General features: G+C 40.7%; 2 protein-coding genes across 2 annotated transcripts; one reads left to right on the top strand and one right to left on the bottom strand.

Annotated features, from left to right (window-relative positions):
* The first annotated feature begins 1,963 nt into the window (after window positions 1-1,963).
* LOC6575381 lies at window positions 1,964-3,728 on the top strand. The gene is made up of 4 exons (XM_002001357.4): window positions 1,964-2,352; window positions 2,420-2,488; window positions 3,008-3,130; window positions 3,191-3,728. Exons 1-4 carry the CDS (start codon window positions 2,179-2,181, stop codon window positions 3,695-3,697), a joined length of 873 nt encoding a protein of 290 aa, XP_002001393.1. The 5' UTR covers window positions 1,964-2,178; the 3' UTR covers window positions 3,698-3,728.
* A 6,142-nt stretch (window positions 3,729-9,870) lies between these two features.
* Window positions 9,871-15,588, bottom strand: LOC6575379. The gene is made up of 3 exons (XM_002001355.4): window positions 13,979-15,588; window positions 13,091-13,252; window positions 9,871-10,837 (listed from the first exon to the last, which is right to left on the bottom strand). Exons 1-3 carry the CDS (start codon window positions 15,440-15,442, stop codon window positions 10,109-10,111), a joined length of 2,355 nt encoding a protein of 784 aa, XP_002001391.2. The 5' UTR covers window positions 15,443-15,588; the 3' UTR covers window positions 9,871-10,108.
* Window positions 15,589-15,862: the final 274 nt, after the last annotated feature.

Here is a 15,862-nt window from a genome sequence, read left to right as displayed (position 1 = left end):
ATAAGGAATGTTTGCATGATTGATCAGGATCTATAGCTATAGAACCTGTTGGTCTATCTGGGTATTCGTCTGTTTAAATACATTTATCTCGACAACTAGAAGAGCTGGACACTTGAAACTTGAAATCTTTATTCTTGAATATCGCACTAAATACTCGTACTTAATTTTTTTCCAATATTCCGATTAATTTTTGGAAAATAGATGTATCAGCTTGGATTTTTAGGCATAACTTAAAGTCCATCAAAGATATCAAATTTGGTATTTAAAGTTATCTGATAAATATGCAGATTGTAGGTAAACTTCTTTTCAGTTTTTAATTAATTTTTCAAGTAGAAACTTGAAAATTAGTATGCCTACACCTTTGACTACTCTAATCATATCTTGCAAATTACAATTAAATCGTACGATTAGAAACAGAGTTCAATGAAATCGCTCTACGGAGAACAGGAGCATCTTCTACTTCTAGTAAGCCTTGCTTGTGTTTGTGTGAGCCCATAAATATGTATGTATTTAAAGTGCACCCTTAAATCTGCACACATTCCAAACGATAGCTGCGTTTCACCTCGGTAAGGGTATCTTCCAGTTGTGCATGTACTAATCTTGAGTACTCTTCCTCTTGCTAATCAAATTAGAAACATTTAATAGCATTATATTAGCATTCTTTAATTAAATCGTTTCATTTGTGTTTTCCAATTAACTTGCTCAACAAAATGAAAAATCCCATTTAATGCGATCCTTAAGCAATAAATATTTCTGGCAGTTTACTGAACTTTGCCAATAAGTGGTTCGCCTTCGGATTAATAAAAACTAATTGTTGCTCGAAACGAACCAATTGAAGACATGAAATTTTATGCTCAACGCTGCGGTAGCTGTTGCCTTTGATAGTGACAATGATAGATGTTTCTGTGATATACACAAATATATATATGTACCTTTGTATATATAATATACATATACATATATATTTGGTAAGCAGATTCCGTCGTCATCTCCAATTTCAACTGCAAAGCAATATCCATTAAAGCTACACTTTAATTCCCTATTTAATTTAGGAAAATAAAATTAAATTCATATTAAAAGCTTGTTTCGAGTTCTTAGTTGAGCTTTGATAGACTCTACGTGCCTCATGTGCCCTCTCTTCCTCCAATCACTACCGGCATTACCGATGATGTATGCACATGTGTTTTCTGATACTCGCCCAAGCCGAGTATATTGGCTTTCTACGAACTACTTAAATATCTCATATAGGGCATCTGAAAACTTTTAATAGTTTGCACTAGACTTTATTATACCCATATATAATAAGGTATTATCATGCCTAGCCTCAACTATTAAAAGTCTCACTACTTCAAATAAAATAGTGTAGGGTAAATATTACCCTGGGTCAATGTTAATATAATTTTTACAAATTACCTCGATCATCAAGTTTTATGACTGAATTTGTAATAAGGTACAGATGGATAGAAAATAAGCTATAAACGCCTACCGAAGGTGTGGCAAATCGTAAATACTATGTACGTCTGTCTGTCATGCAGTTCTTGACTGAGGCACATCCAATGTACTTGAAGCTCTCTGGAACTGTTCCACAAACAGAGCTATCTGAATCAACCAATAGCTAAAATCTGAAGATATAAATAGATTTATATAACTTCAGTTGTTTGTTGCCTTGCGAACGAGTATTATGCAGTTGAACCCTCCCGCATCCGCTTGCTAACAATATATAAATCCGACCAACTGTTCAAATGTTACAATGACAATTCGATTCGACTCAAGCACTCTTCGACAGCTGCAATGTGAATGCTAATGGATATACCTATGGCCCTACGAAAAGCTCTCTGCGAATGCAACGGCCAGCGCTAAACGAGTATTTCATAAGAAAACAAAAAACTCCACATGTGGATGCTGATTCGCTACCAGCACAGCGAACGAGCGAGTCAGTGAGAGAGAGGGAGATAGAGAGTAAGAGACTGGGATAGCTCATCTAAACAGAGAAGCCGAATGCAAATCGAGAGTTTAGTATGTTTTGGAGTGAGCACGCGATAGGCACGAAACGATTTAGATGCTCCGCAGCTCGAGTAACGCCAAAAATAGGCAAAGAAATAAAGCGCAAAGCGAAACATAACAAAATACAGTTAACCTTAGGCAGGCAGCGAGTGAAGCGCGCGTCACACGTGTGCGATGCAAGCGAATAGCATAAGCACAACATCCACATCCGCATCCACAGAGCCAATGGCAGCCAGTCCTGTGGAACGCATTTCGACCGTGCGTCTGCTAAGAATCCCGCGCGCTGCGCCAAAGATTGAGGCATATGGATTTCGTTTGACGCGCAGCAAATGGGATCCATATCCTTGGGTAATGTCATTCATTCAAGTTGCTTTCTTTTACTGTGCTAACTGTTATATTTTGCGTTCTATTGTAGGTGTGTGAGGTGGCCGCTGGCACACCTGCATCGCTGCGCGGTCTAAAAGCCGGCGACTGCATTCTGAAGGTCAGTCTCGCTTAAGCAAATATTTTTCAATTTAAAATTTTGTAAACATTAATCATTCAGCTAACAATTCTATATATAGCCAACTTTTACTTGCACACGCAATTTGATATCTCTTAAAAAACTGATTACTTCAAATTTATTTTAACTGTTTACATAGCCGCGATTCGCCACAGATTGCTCTCTCTGTCTCTCTCACTCACTCTGCAGCATGTGTGCTCAAGTGCTTACGACAGCCGTTAAAATTGTATGTTACGTTAACAGCTGACTGTTGCTTAACAGCGCTGGCCTTTTAACAGCACCTAAGCAGTGTTACTGCTTAGTCAATGCAACAAGCAGTTCAATACAAACAAACAATGTGTTCAATATGTAAATAGAATACATCTTAAAATTAATTGTTCGATTAGGTTCCACAGGAAATAGAAATAGATTTAGGTTCCACAAAATACTTTCGAGTTATTAGTATTATTACGTAAAAATATTGTCGGTAGAAATGAGTGCAACCTCTTTTTGTAATTCCAGATTAATGACATAGATATTCTCGGTATGCGCATAGCTGACGTAGCTAAAATAGTCAAGAGCCGCAAGGATCAGGTGACGATTCTCTGCTGGAATAGCAACTGCCAGCTGGACAGCGAAGAGAACGTAAGTAAGAATTCTAATACAACGGTATTACTTTCTAATAATATCTCCAACCACTTCCAGAGTATCTGCTGTGTGCCCATGCCAATTGCCCTGAAGCGCCTCGTCATCGTTGTGGACAGCATTTTGCGAGTCATCGAGTGTCCCGTTTGCAGATCTCTGATAACGCCGCCAGTTCTACAGTGCCAGAACGGACATTTGCTCTGCCTCGAGTGTCGCATTCGCACCGAGACGTGTCCCATTTGTCGCGGATTTTTCACGCCGATTCGCTCATCCGTGGCCGAAGAGATATATTCGGTACTCGCTCTGACCTTCGAGCGACTCCTGCCCCAAGGCAAGTTTCGTCAACGGTTTTTCGCCGATTTCACTTTGGTCAAGGAAATCAACTGCGAACGTTGCTCGCAGCCAAACAGCAGGAAAACATCTTCCGGTTCCTTGAAGTACGCAAAGTTCCTGGACAAATTCTTCCATATTCAAGCGGCACATCAAATAGAGCCTAGTCTGAACTCAAAGGAAATGCACACGGCGTATCGACAGCTGGAGCGGGAGCACGAATATATTTCCAGCTGAAAATTAAATAAATTAAAAATTGACTTCATAATTTTATATAATTTCTTGAGAAACTGTTTCAGCTATGCTCAGATCTATTTGAGCATATTGGTAAGGATTTTAATCTATAGCATGCTTCACTTTCTGTTCTCCATACCCCATACCCCATGGACCATTGTCAAATTGATACAAAATAAATTCATTACAGAGAACAATAGAAGACAATTGTCAAGCCAGAAACCACATTAAATATATATATATATATGTATATGTATATGTATATACTGCATATACATATATGTATAAATGCATATAAATGCGAGAAAACTCTCTTAAACCACAACTGACTTTTCCATGAAAAATCAAACTTAATACTCACTTGCATGTTGCAACACGTCTCTGGACCTCAGAAGAAATTATTCAATATTTTCTGCTGTCAATGGCAGCGCTTACAACAAAAGCTTCGTACAAAATGCAATATTATAATATATAAATGTAATTATATATAAAACAGTCTTGACATTTGCAACTAAAAGGAAAAATAAGTGTTGCCTCAAGCAAAAACAGGTTGACTAGCGAATACCCTGCAAGCTGCCTAGTTATTCTTTTTTTAGTCCTTTTGCTAGTGTAACTGCCTTACTACTACTACTATTACTACTACTATTACTACTACTACTACTACTACTACTACTATTACTACTACTATTACTACTACTACTACTACTACTACTATTACTACTACTACTACTACTACTATTACTACTACTATTACTACTACTACTACTACTACTACTACTACTACTACTACTACTACTACTATTACTACTACTACTACTACTACTATTGCTACTACTACTATTACTACTACTATTACTACTACTACTACTACTACTATTACTACTACTACTACTACTATTACTACTACTACTACTACTACTATTACTACTATTACTACTACTACTAATATTACTATTCAAGTGTATATTTAATGCAATGAGGCACATATCAAACTTGATGTCGCTAGCTCAAAGAGTTAAGGTCGAAATTTTTAGGCCCATGTATTTTGATTTTCCGATATTACAAATACTACATGAGGCATCAAATGAAAATCTTTAATTAAAGTTAGATAGTATATGCAAAAGAAGTTATGTGAAATGCCAAAAATTCTAGCTCTTATAGTTCTCGAGATCTATGCATTCATTTACATTTAGATATAGACTAAAGCCAATATAATTATATAATACAATAATACTAATACAAAATATAGTTAATGACTTCAGATAGGCCAGCTCCAGCTTGTCAAATAGAAGCGCACATAAGCAATATACCCACTTGCCTGCTCTCATTGCCTACAGGGTATTAACAATAGTGTTGTCAGGTCAAGCTGGGCTTTAAGTAAGTGTCAAGGCAAGCGACGATATGACCCCGTTGTAGTCAGGCGCAGTCAGTCAGATTGGATTGTCAGAAGGCGTGAACACGGACCGCTGCGAACAATTTTCTGCTGTCTGCAGGACAAAACTACGGACGTCGGACGCCGGACGTAGGAGCACAGACTACGGACAACGGCCGTCGGACGTCGGATGATGGAGGCTCAGATTAAAACGTCATCAAAACCGGAAGTGGCAGTTTAATTTAAGCGCGTTAATTGAATTCTATTTTGCGTCATCCTGATGCGGGAATTGATTTTCTGATAATGCTTTCTGCCGCTGTTGCTGCTGTTGCTGTTGCTGCTGTTGCTGCTGCTGCTGCTGCTGTTGCTGCTGTTGCTGTTGCTGTTGCTGTTGCTGCTGTCGCTGCTGCTGCTGTTGCTGCTGGCATCGTCAACAGTGAGCAGCTAGCAAAGGCTTCGACAAACTTTAATTACAGACTCTATGGTTCATTATGCAGGCTCAGTGCGCGGCGGCGACATCCTTCGCCGGCAAATGCGAATGGCAAAAGGAAATTGTGTAAATTAATGTTTTTGTTACACTTTACCTTATTTCGCTTTGCTTTTCGCCTCCTTCTCCTCCTCCCCCTCCTCCTCCTCCTCCTCCACCCACTTCATCTGCTTCTTCTTACCTTTTTTGCGGTTTGGTGTTCGGTCTGTGAGAATGCAATCGGCACAAACGGTTTCTAATTGCATTTCATTATCAATTGAAAATAATTATCGTCTCGTAGTAATTGGCAAAAATAAACAAAGCAAGCACTTGGGATATTGATGGATATTCCTGGGAATACTCTTCTCGCTGTTGTATAATTGGAAATACTTATAGCTATTATATTACGAAATTGTATTCAGTAAAATGAGGTTTATTTCGTTTATATTCCTTACAAGCTAAATTGAATATCGATACTTATCTGTATTGTGTATATGCGTTGAGTAATTAGAAAAAGATTTTAACTATTGCTCTGTGTGACATTCATGTGCATATACCTAAAATTTCAAGTATCTAGCTGTTGTAGATCTTGAGACAGATGCATTTATACAGAAAAAGCCATTAAAATGCGCAGTTTCTATATTGTTGTTATTTAGGCAATTTTCATACACCTTTTACTCATGTACTCCGAGTAACAGCTTAAAAAAAGGCTAGCTCTAGCCATAAAAAGGCTAAATTACTTATCACTAACCACAAATCAATGACTCTATGCAAATGTGTAGTACAGCAAAGAGCCTAATATGTGTTACATGGCGTATACGTGCTATTGCTTTCACTATCGCTCTCTCTTTCCCTCTGTCTCTCTCTCGAAAATTTGGAAAATCTTTTAATGATGCAGCTGTTACCCATAAGACAAAGTCCTCGCTAAAGTTTTCCAACTGTCGTTGTTGCTGTAGTTAATGCAGTTGTTGTTGCTGTTCTTGTTGTTTTTGTTGTAGGGAAAGTATAACGGCACAACATGTGCGGTTGTCATAAATTTAATGTCAAGAAGAGCATCTACCTGCCGGAAAAGCTTCTAATTACGCTCTGGTAACAAGTTTTCGCTCCACATATACATATATTTACATATATACAGATGATTTTCACAACTATAATACATACAGATAAGTATTATAGATGTAATTTAACTTGATGGCAAATGGGAGTTACAAAAACGGAAACTCATTCGTCTGATGGGCGAGACACATATTTTAAATTCCCTTCTGACAATATTTAATGTCATCAATGAAAATCATTTATTTAATTAAAAATGAAAACGTGATCCCACCTGCTAGACAAATCAGAACCGAAACGACAATATTGAAAATTGCCGCAAATTGTATGAAATAAAAATTGCCGCAAATTGTATGAAATAAAAATAAGAAGAGAAAAACCTGGATGAATCAAAAAAGACTGGGTGCAGTAGCAGTATGCACGACTGACCGTTGCCCTGGATACTAAGCCGAAGTCTATGCATTATACAAAAGCTCTAAGATTCATCTTTATATAAAGATAGACGCAACGTAAAAAGGAAATGAGTTTATAATCCTTTGGCGAAAGGCTTAAGTTAACTGAATTCAAATATATTTATAATGTATCTCTACTAACAAAAGACATACTGAGATATCATAGAATATTATGAAAGTATGCAGCGATTGTGGGTAAAAATCATTATATCAAATAGCATATAATATACAAAAATATATATTTTCAATTCCAAGTCTCTAGCCCATATCGTTCTTGAGATACACGCAATCAAAGAGATAAGCAGAGAAACTTAGCTCTTCCAAGCCTGTTCTTCCGTTCACCTGTTACAGAAGAACACAAGAACTTGTAATACCCCATTTGCCTTAATGTGGTCCAGGGTATAAAAAGGCACGATGTCAGCGTAAACTTAATTACAATCCATAGGCGTGTTTATCATTCGAACATTGCTTTCATTTGCGCCTGCCCTGATTATATTAAAATGAATCAATGTGACTTTCAAAAAACATTCAATTATTAAATTAAAATGCGCTGCCGTAGCTGATTTTTTTTTTTTTAACTTGGACAAACTCAATTTGTGTTAAGATCTGTTAATTGAATCGCAAATATCTCTATAAAATCAGCAAAGCGCCAAAAGAGTTGCAAAATATGCAGAAACTGTGAAACGGCGACATAAATTAAAATTTCATTGATTAGAAAATTGTAAATGCATGGAATTTCCACGTATCATCGTGTGGCAATCTCACAATTTGCATAATTGCTAACGGAAACGACAAACGCAGAGAAAAAAACGTTAGTTTTGCCAGCCGACGACCAATGGCCAAACAGCCTGAGCTGGCGCCTAGGGCCAGAGAGCACACATAAATATGAACAAAACGTAAGCGACGCACAGTGCGATGTAAATACTGCGGAAGGGATAAGCTGAAGAGCGCGCGGTAAGCTCTTTATAGTGTAATAGTATGTATGTGTGTGCATGTGTATGTGCCTGCTCTCATACGAATAGATGAGTCGCTGAAATGAAGAGCGCGTAGTAAGCTCTTTATAATGCTGTTATATGTGTATGTGTCCAAATGAATTGCAGGGATCACTAAATTTGCAAAGAGCATTTAAGTGAAGAGCGCACAGGGTGGACAATGAAAGCGCTTAGTGTTGTTTTTGTATGTTTGAAATGCAAATTGCAGAGAGCAGGACTAAAAGGGAGAGAGAGAGAGAGCAGCTACTGTTGATGCTCGGACTGGACATGTGTCGTAATCTTAGTTGTGCAGTTAGCTAAAGGAATCCATTGGTCGATTCTGTGAGCGAGCAAAAGTGTAGCTTTAGCTCTCTCTCTCTCTCCCTCTCATTATTAGCTTAGTAAAAATGCAGGCTTAGCATAGAATAATTGGATTGGAGGGAATGGAATATATATGTTTATATTTACGTTTGTATATATGTACATATAACGATTGCTGATTAACGCATACAATTTGAAGCATGTTAGCTAAGCAGTTACGTGCATTTAGCACCGCATTGTGTAATTTTCATAAAAGTTCATGACCTCGGGGCGTATGCAATGGCTGCCTGTGTCCGCGTGTGTTCGTAAATATTTAGCTCCCCGGCGCATATTGCTTGCAGTTTTGCCACTCAACAAAAATATATAACAAAAAAAAAAAAAACATACACACAGAAACGGAAAACAACAACAAAATCGTCGGGCACTTGTAGCCACAGCATGCAGTCCGTTATATGACAAAGCGAAAGCTCCAAATTGGGCTCCTGCTCATGCTTTATGGATATTTTCGTTTTGACGCTGCATGTTTCCGTTGCACTGCTTTTAATTGCTTTACATTTTGTTGTTTACCATGCTCGTTCGCCATGTGGAAAGGGGTGTATTAGTTTTGCAAAATGTAAATGGAATTAGATGCTTAATATATGGATTATATATAGATACCTGTGTCTAGCCTTGTCTGCTAGGGTGTCAAGATAGATATGTTGCATCAGGAATTAGTACATCTATATACTCTATACACTCACCCGTGAACTATATCAAGGCTACACATTTCACTCTTTGCCCCAGAAGGTGTATTATGCAATCGGTCAATCCCCATTACATCGCTTTTACTTGTTATTCTGTGTAAATGGAAGTGTCTCTCCGCGTGTGTATGTGAGTGTGTGTGCCTCCTAGTACAGCAATAGTTGGTAATGAAGCCCAGTCTCTGCCTGCATATTAACTAACGAACTCGCGCCGCTTTTAAATGCATGGCGGAGGGGGTATTATTAGCCCTCCTCAAAAATGTCCCTGAGCCAAATTAGTGTTATTATTGTGGTAGTATAACGAATATAGAGTGATATTATGAGAGGAAGCTTTGAACGTATGAAACAATGTAAGATCATGACTATTTTGGGACATGCTATGCAATAGAAAAATCCTCATATGAGAATTATGTTCATTACTGAAGAGGAAGGTGAAAAAGAATGAGAATGAGTAAAACAAATATAGACGGAAAGAGATGAAGCAAAAGAGCTATAAATAGAAGATGTAAAGAAATATGAGGAAGGAGAAGGTAGACCATTAAATATGAAGAATATGACAACACTAGATAATGAAATAACGGGAAGGAGAGAAAATACTGAAGTAAAAATAAAACATATTTCTTAAAAAATCCAAATCTTTAAAGATATTTTTTATTTAAGTTATCAATTGACTAAAGCTCTACTAACGATTAGCCTAAACGTATATATATGTCTGTATATACACACAAATATATATATATATATATATATATATATATATATATATATATATATATATATATATATATGAGCTATAGAATATTGCCAGACTTACAGCTAAATTTAAAGTTGGGAAGACATTTTCGAATCACTTAGGTGTATTAAATGAATGTTTGGACTTATGGAACTAACCTTACATCTAACCACTGTCTTTCGTGACTTGGGCCTATAAAAACAATTGACTATATACATTAATTCTGAGATCTTTAGAATATAAATATTTGGCAATCTCACTTAGAGTTCATCAAACTCCCTCTCTCTCTCTTTCTCTCTCTTACTCTTATATAAACTGAAGATCGTAGCTTTGGAAATCGTTTTCAATCTGATTATTGTCTAGCGGACTCTTTGGTCTCTTGGCAGTGGGTGGGTCGAAGGCATCCGTCAGATACTTTCGCACGTACTCGAAGGATACGAATTCGTTCAGCTGGCATTTGCTGTCGCCCGCATCGAATGCAACACCTGCGCCTTGCAGCTCGCCAGGTAACAACTGCTCGAGTTCATTGAACTTTTGCAGGTTTTCATTGTAGCTTTGGTTATTCGGCTCTGGAGCTCCATAGATGTTCACGGCGTCCGTCTCAGTCGCAGCTTTGGTCATGTAGCAGCTGAAGTTGTCGTAGCTGACAGCCGAGTACCTGTCAGGTGTGGCTTCGCTCTGCTGCTGCTCCACGATGACGATGCAGTTGGAGAGCTCATTGAATTTGACGGCATTGCTGTTATCATTGGGCTGCTCGGCAAAGCTCTGTCGATTCTCCGGTGCCTCGCACTGCATCAGCTGCGTCGCCTCGCTGCAGCTGCTGCTGCGCTGCGTCCGCTGCTCGCCTGCCGCCCTCGCGGCCACAGCCGACTCCGAGCTGCGTCGCGCCTTAGTAGCCTTGCGGCCGCTGCAGCCGCCGGCAGCTCCGCTCGCCGACTTGCGCCGCATCAGGCCGTGGTTCTTGACGTGCTTGCGCAGGCTCGAGGGGTCCGTGTACCGCTTCGTGCATCCCGGCAGCTGACACGCATACGGTTTCTGTTGTCGGAAGAAGAAGAAGCATTGGAAGAGAATCTGTTATTATTTGATCTATTTGTGTGGCTGCTATAGACGCCAGCCCAAATGTATGCTACAGACAAATATAGGCAGGGCATAGCCCCAACAGCACACAGAGCACATGGAGAATGTATATGTGGGGTATATTGGTTTTCTTGAGATGTATGTCACGTGCAGAAGTTAGGCAAAAGAATATACTTATATATGCATTTCGAGGATTATTCAAGTCAAGTCGATCTTTATAGTCCTGTTTGTCTATACGTTCTTGTCTTCTCTCTCTTTCTCTCTCTCTCTCTCTCTTTCTCTCTCTCTCTCTCTCTCTCTCTCTCTCTCTTTGATTATAGTATTCTGTGAGTCCATCGCTCTAACCATGAATCTCAAGAAGAATGAGAAGATAAATAGGTCTAGATCAAGTCCATTTAATAACCTGATCTAGAGCTATTTGTCTTCTCATTCTTCTTCTTCTTCTAATTCTTCTAGTTCTTTTAAATGGCCTTCTTAATTTTTCTTCTTCTTCTTCATCTTCTACTTCTTCTTAATGGTCTTCTTCTTCTTGTTCTCCTTCTATATTCTTCTTCACTCCCACATATATCATATATCTCTCCATCTATATTTCCATCCGTATATCTCGTTATCTCTAAGTCAAATAGAGTTTCCGCCAATCCTTCAATTTATATAACTCTTTATAGATTAAATAAAATTTCGAATCCAATTAAAAACTCAACTTCTCATATCAATAAATGCTTAGCAAAGCGTTACAGGGCGTCTTCTAGTCGTTCACATCCAGTTCAAGCACTCTCAAATGGCAAATCGTTGCATGTTGAACTTGTTTATTCAGGCATTGTCCACGCTGACCGCGAGGCCTGCCGAATTGAGCAATAAGGATAGACATAGGACAGACAAAGCACACACACACACACACACACACACACACTCGCAAGTGATTGGCTGACAGTCAGCATTTGGTATGCGTGGAGTGAAAGCAGCTTAAGCCTAGGCATAACTCGTTTAGTTTATTCAATTTCTCAGCTGGCGCTGCTGCTGCTGCTGCCGCCGTTGCTGCTGCTGCGGTTTTTTGCTCTGTCGATCTCCGGATGCTGGGCTGCTTTGCTCTATATTGTCGTGATTGGCCTGGGACTGGGCGCACTTCCTGGCCACACGTAAAAACTATAAATCAATCAGCCAAATGTGCAGATGTCACGACGGAGGCCGAAGCGACGCGAGCCCAATTTTTACCCAAAATAGTACAGCTCACATATGCTTTTTTGTCTCTTCCATTTGGCGGGCCTGTAGGCTCAGATAGAGCAAATACGACCTCAACTTTAAGCTGCTCTTGAGCAAAGCTGGAGATGGAGATGGAGATGGAGCTGATACTGGAGCTGGCGATGGCGATGGCGATGGCTATGGAGATGAAGATGGAAACGGTAATGCGGCTGCTAGGCGACCAAATGCCGCGAGCATTTCAATTTCCTTTGACACGGATAGCAAATTGCTTGCATATCGTACTTATACACACACAGAGACATGTATATATACCTTTATACACACACACATACATACAAAGCGAGCAAGACAGTAATAGTGGGAAGTGCTCGACTAGAAGTTACCCCCAAGTTTGCTTTGAAATGACTTGGTGACTGTCGATAAAGCCAATGCTGTTTTTGTTCTTGTTCTTTTGGTACATAATTAACCCACTCTTCAGAATATGTTCTTTCTTAACTTGAGTTCCACATATACGATCTGACTAAAAATTTCAGGGTACAATTATAACATAAAATTGTGTTTGTCTACCAAAGAAGAGTATACTATAGCAAATGGATATTTGTATATCATTTTTGTTATGAATGAATGAAGCTACTTAAAAGAAATATATTTCATAACAATTGCATATATCGATATTTATCGATATTATGCAAATGCAAGCAGATATAAAGCAAAACTATTAAATTTACATTGCATTTGGTGTCAAGCATATACATTACAAGTTTCAAGTCTGTAGCTCTGATATTTCTCGAGATCCATGAGTTCATACAGATAGATAAGCTGGCCAATATAGCCAAATTGACTCGATGATGACTTGTGTGTATGTATATATACTCTAGCTTATTTTACATAAATAAGAGCAAAACCAATATACCCGCATTGCCCACTGGGGTAGAGGGTATATCTTAAAAAACGTATAAATAGGTGGAGAGAGGGAGAAAGATAGAGAGAGAGGGGAAAATGACTACTCACCGTATCGTAGTGTGTTCTTTGATGTTTCGCACGATCCGAGCTGTTGCTGAACGCTTTAAGGCAACCTTTATATTGACAGCCATAAGGCCGCTCACCTGTGTGCGAGCGTTGATGAATTTTCAAATTTTCGAGACGTGAAAAGGCTTTATTGCAGCCCGGAAACTGTAATGAAAAGTGGTAAAAATGGGTTATTCGACTGTCAACTCGTTCGCTGCACCCAAATATAACAGTTGTATAACAGTTGTCTAGCGGGCCCTACTGCAGAAGGGAACCAATTTTTTTTCGACACCTTTGGGCTTTTGCAGGTGTACACAGAGAAAAAAATAAGCTAAGTGCTGGGCACAAATCAAGTCATCCAGGCACTCGGGCGTGGCATCAGAAAATATCCATTTGAAAGGGAATCGAAAACTTGACACGGCCCACGAAATGCCATTAGTATTATCTCGGTTCCATTTCAAGTGCCTCAAGCAGCGCGGAGCACTCTCAAATATCCTGTTTACTTAATGATGTTTATGCTGTCGCCGAGATAAATATGAACTCTAGCGAGGGTCTAAAAATATGCACGAGACCCAGATGGCAAAGGATTTTGATTTTCTGTTTATTCAATTGAAACTCTTTTAATGAAAACAAAAATATTATTTGTTTTTTCGTTTTAGAAATAAAAAACATTTCTAGAGACATTTCAAGTCTTTTATAAAGGAAGTAAGGGATGTATATTGAAATATCTGTATAACTAAAGTTATAGGAAATCTAACTCTCTAATTGGGATTGTTATGCTACCAAAAATGTTCTCTATCTATAAAGTGAGGGAGAGGGAGAGAGAATGAACTATTCTCGGTTCGACAACTTTTACCACAAAATATTACTCAACAGGAGTTCCCAACTCACCGGACATTTGTTGGGCTTCTCGCCGCTGTGCACCCGCATGTGGATGAGCAGCTTGTAGCGCGCATTGAAGGGCTTGTAGCGCCTGGAGCAATCCAGCCAGAAGCAGGAGAAGTCCTCGCCCTTGCGCACATCCACGTGACACTTCTCGATGTGCTCCACGAAGAGGTGCTGCTGCATGAACTCCATGTTGCAGTCGGTCCAGCGACAGATCAACGGCACAGCCTCATCGCGATCGGCGTCCAATGGATCGCATTTCTTGGGCGGCATGGCAAACACATCGTCCAGATCCTCATCCTCATCTTTGTCCACCTCAGCATCTGCAGGATCATCTGCATCCTCATCTTCATAGTCGCTGGGCGGATGCTGTTGCTCAGACTTGATTAATTGTGGTTGCTGTTGTTGTTGTTGTTGTTGTTGTTGTTGTTGTTGTTGTTGTTGTTGTTGTTGTTGTTGTTGTTGCTGTTCATTGAGCACCAGCTCGTCCAGCTCCTCGATCGTCCAGATGACTTTATGCTCACGATTTGGTTTCTCAATGTGATGCTCTAGGTTTTCGGTGGGAAACTCTTTGGCATAGTCATAGATCACTTCGTCCTGCAGCAGATTGGAGTAGTCTCCATAGTTATTGCAGATGGGCGCGCATTGGGGCGTGCCGAAGGTCGAGTTCATCGAGGGCAGCTTCTGGGTTTGCTCCTCCTGCTTGATCGTCGTCATTTGCTGGTCGTAAATGTTGCACAGCTTGGGCGATGCCTCCCGAGTTGTTGTTGCTGTCGTCGTTGTTGTTGTTGTTAGCTCGCCGAGATTGAAGTTGAGCCAGGCATCCAGGTGGGGCGAGGAGCAGGGCGACTGATTCTTCGACTGGCAGTTCACCTCGTCATAGTTGAAGTAGTCAATGTCCTGATGGGCCGTCGGGGGCTGGCTGGGCGCGCTGCAAGGCGTGTAGGGCGTGTGCGGCACCTGTGGCACCTGTGGCACCTGCATCAGGCCATTCACCTCAGCATAGCCGCCGCCTGGCCGGCTGTCGGCGGTCAGTCGGGCTATATCCTCCGGCTCGAAGCGAAAGACGTCCTCCCGATTGAGCTGCGTGTATTGGCCCTGCTGATAGGGCATGCCCGACGGCTCGGACACGGCGCAGACGATGTCGTCCCGATCCTGCTCGGCGGCCGCGTAGCTGTTGTAGTCACTGAAGGCCGAGGTGGGCGTCTCGCTGGCGAAGCACAGGTGCGAGAAGTCCGGAAATTGCATCTCATCACAGGTGAAGTAGCCGCCATTGGCTTTACCGTTATTACTCTGCACTGCCAGATCCCCGTGTCCGGTCGTCGCACTCAGCGGCGGCGACATGAACGCATCGTAGCAAACACTTTCGCCGTAGACTTTGCCCAGGTTGCCCTTCGCCTGGCCGAAGAGCTCCTCGCACTGGCCGGGTATGCTCAGAGGCAGCTGCTGTGACTTCATTGTGCCAGACATGCCGACATCTATAGTTGGACGAGTGGGCCTCTCACTTCCGGCACTCGCTCGCACTCGGAATCGAATCGAACGGCTCGGCCGATTGCCAAAAAATACGTAATTCGACGCGGGAAATCCCAAAGCACACGCACACGCACGCACACACACACACACTCGCGCAAATCACTCTTGATTCTATTTCAATAATTTTTGTTTCTAGTATTTAGTTCTTCTTCTTCTTCTGGCTTTTCTTTTTTGTGCTGTTCACGCCACCGCGTTGTATCTGACAATAACTCGCAGTTCACTGGCTGCACGATATTTAAATGCCCGGAACGAAAGAAAGATTCGTCCTGAGCTGTGAGGCGGCTACGACGACGACGACGGCGGTGACGGTGACAGCGACGGTGACGGCGACGGCGACGTCAACTGCGACGTCTATGG

The sequence above is a fragment of the Drosophila mojavensis genome, unplaced genomic scaffold (genome assembly GCF_018153725.1).
Source record: "Drosophila mojavensis isolate 15081-1352.22 unplaced genomic scaffold, ASM1815372v1 contig_231, whole genome shotgun sequence".
Classification (NCBI taxonomy): Eukaryota; Metazoa; Arthropoda; class Insecta; order Diptera; family Drosophilidae; genus Drosophila; species Drosophila mojavensis.
Note: the sequence above shows the minus strand (reverse complement) of the source record. Positions and strands in the feature narration are given on the sequence as shown.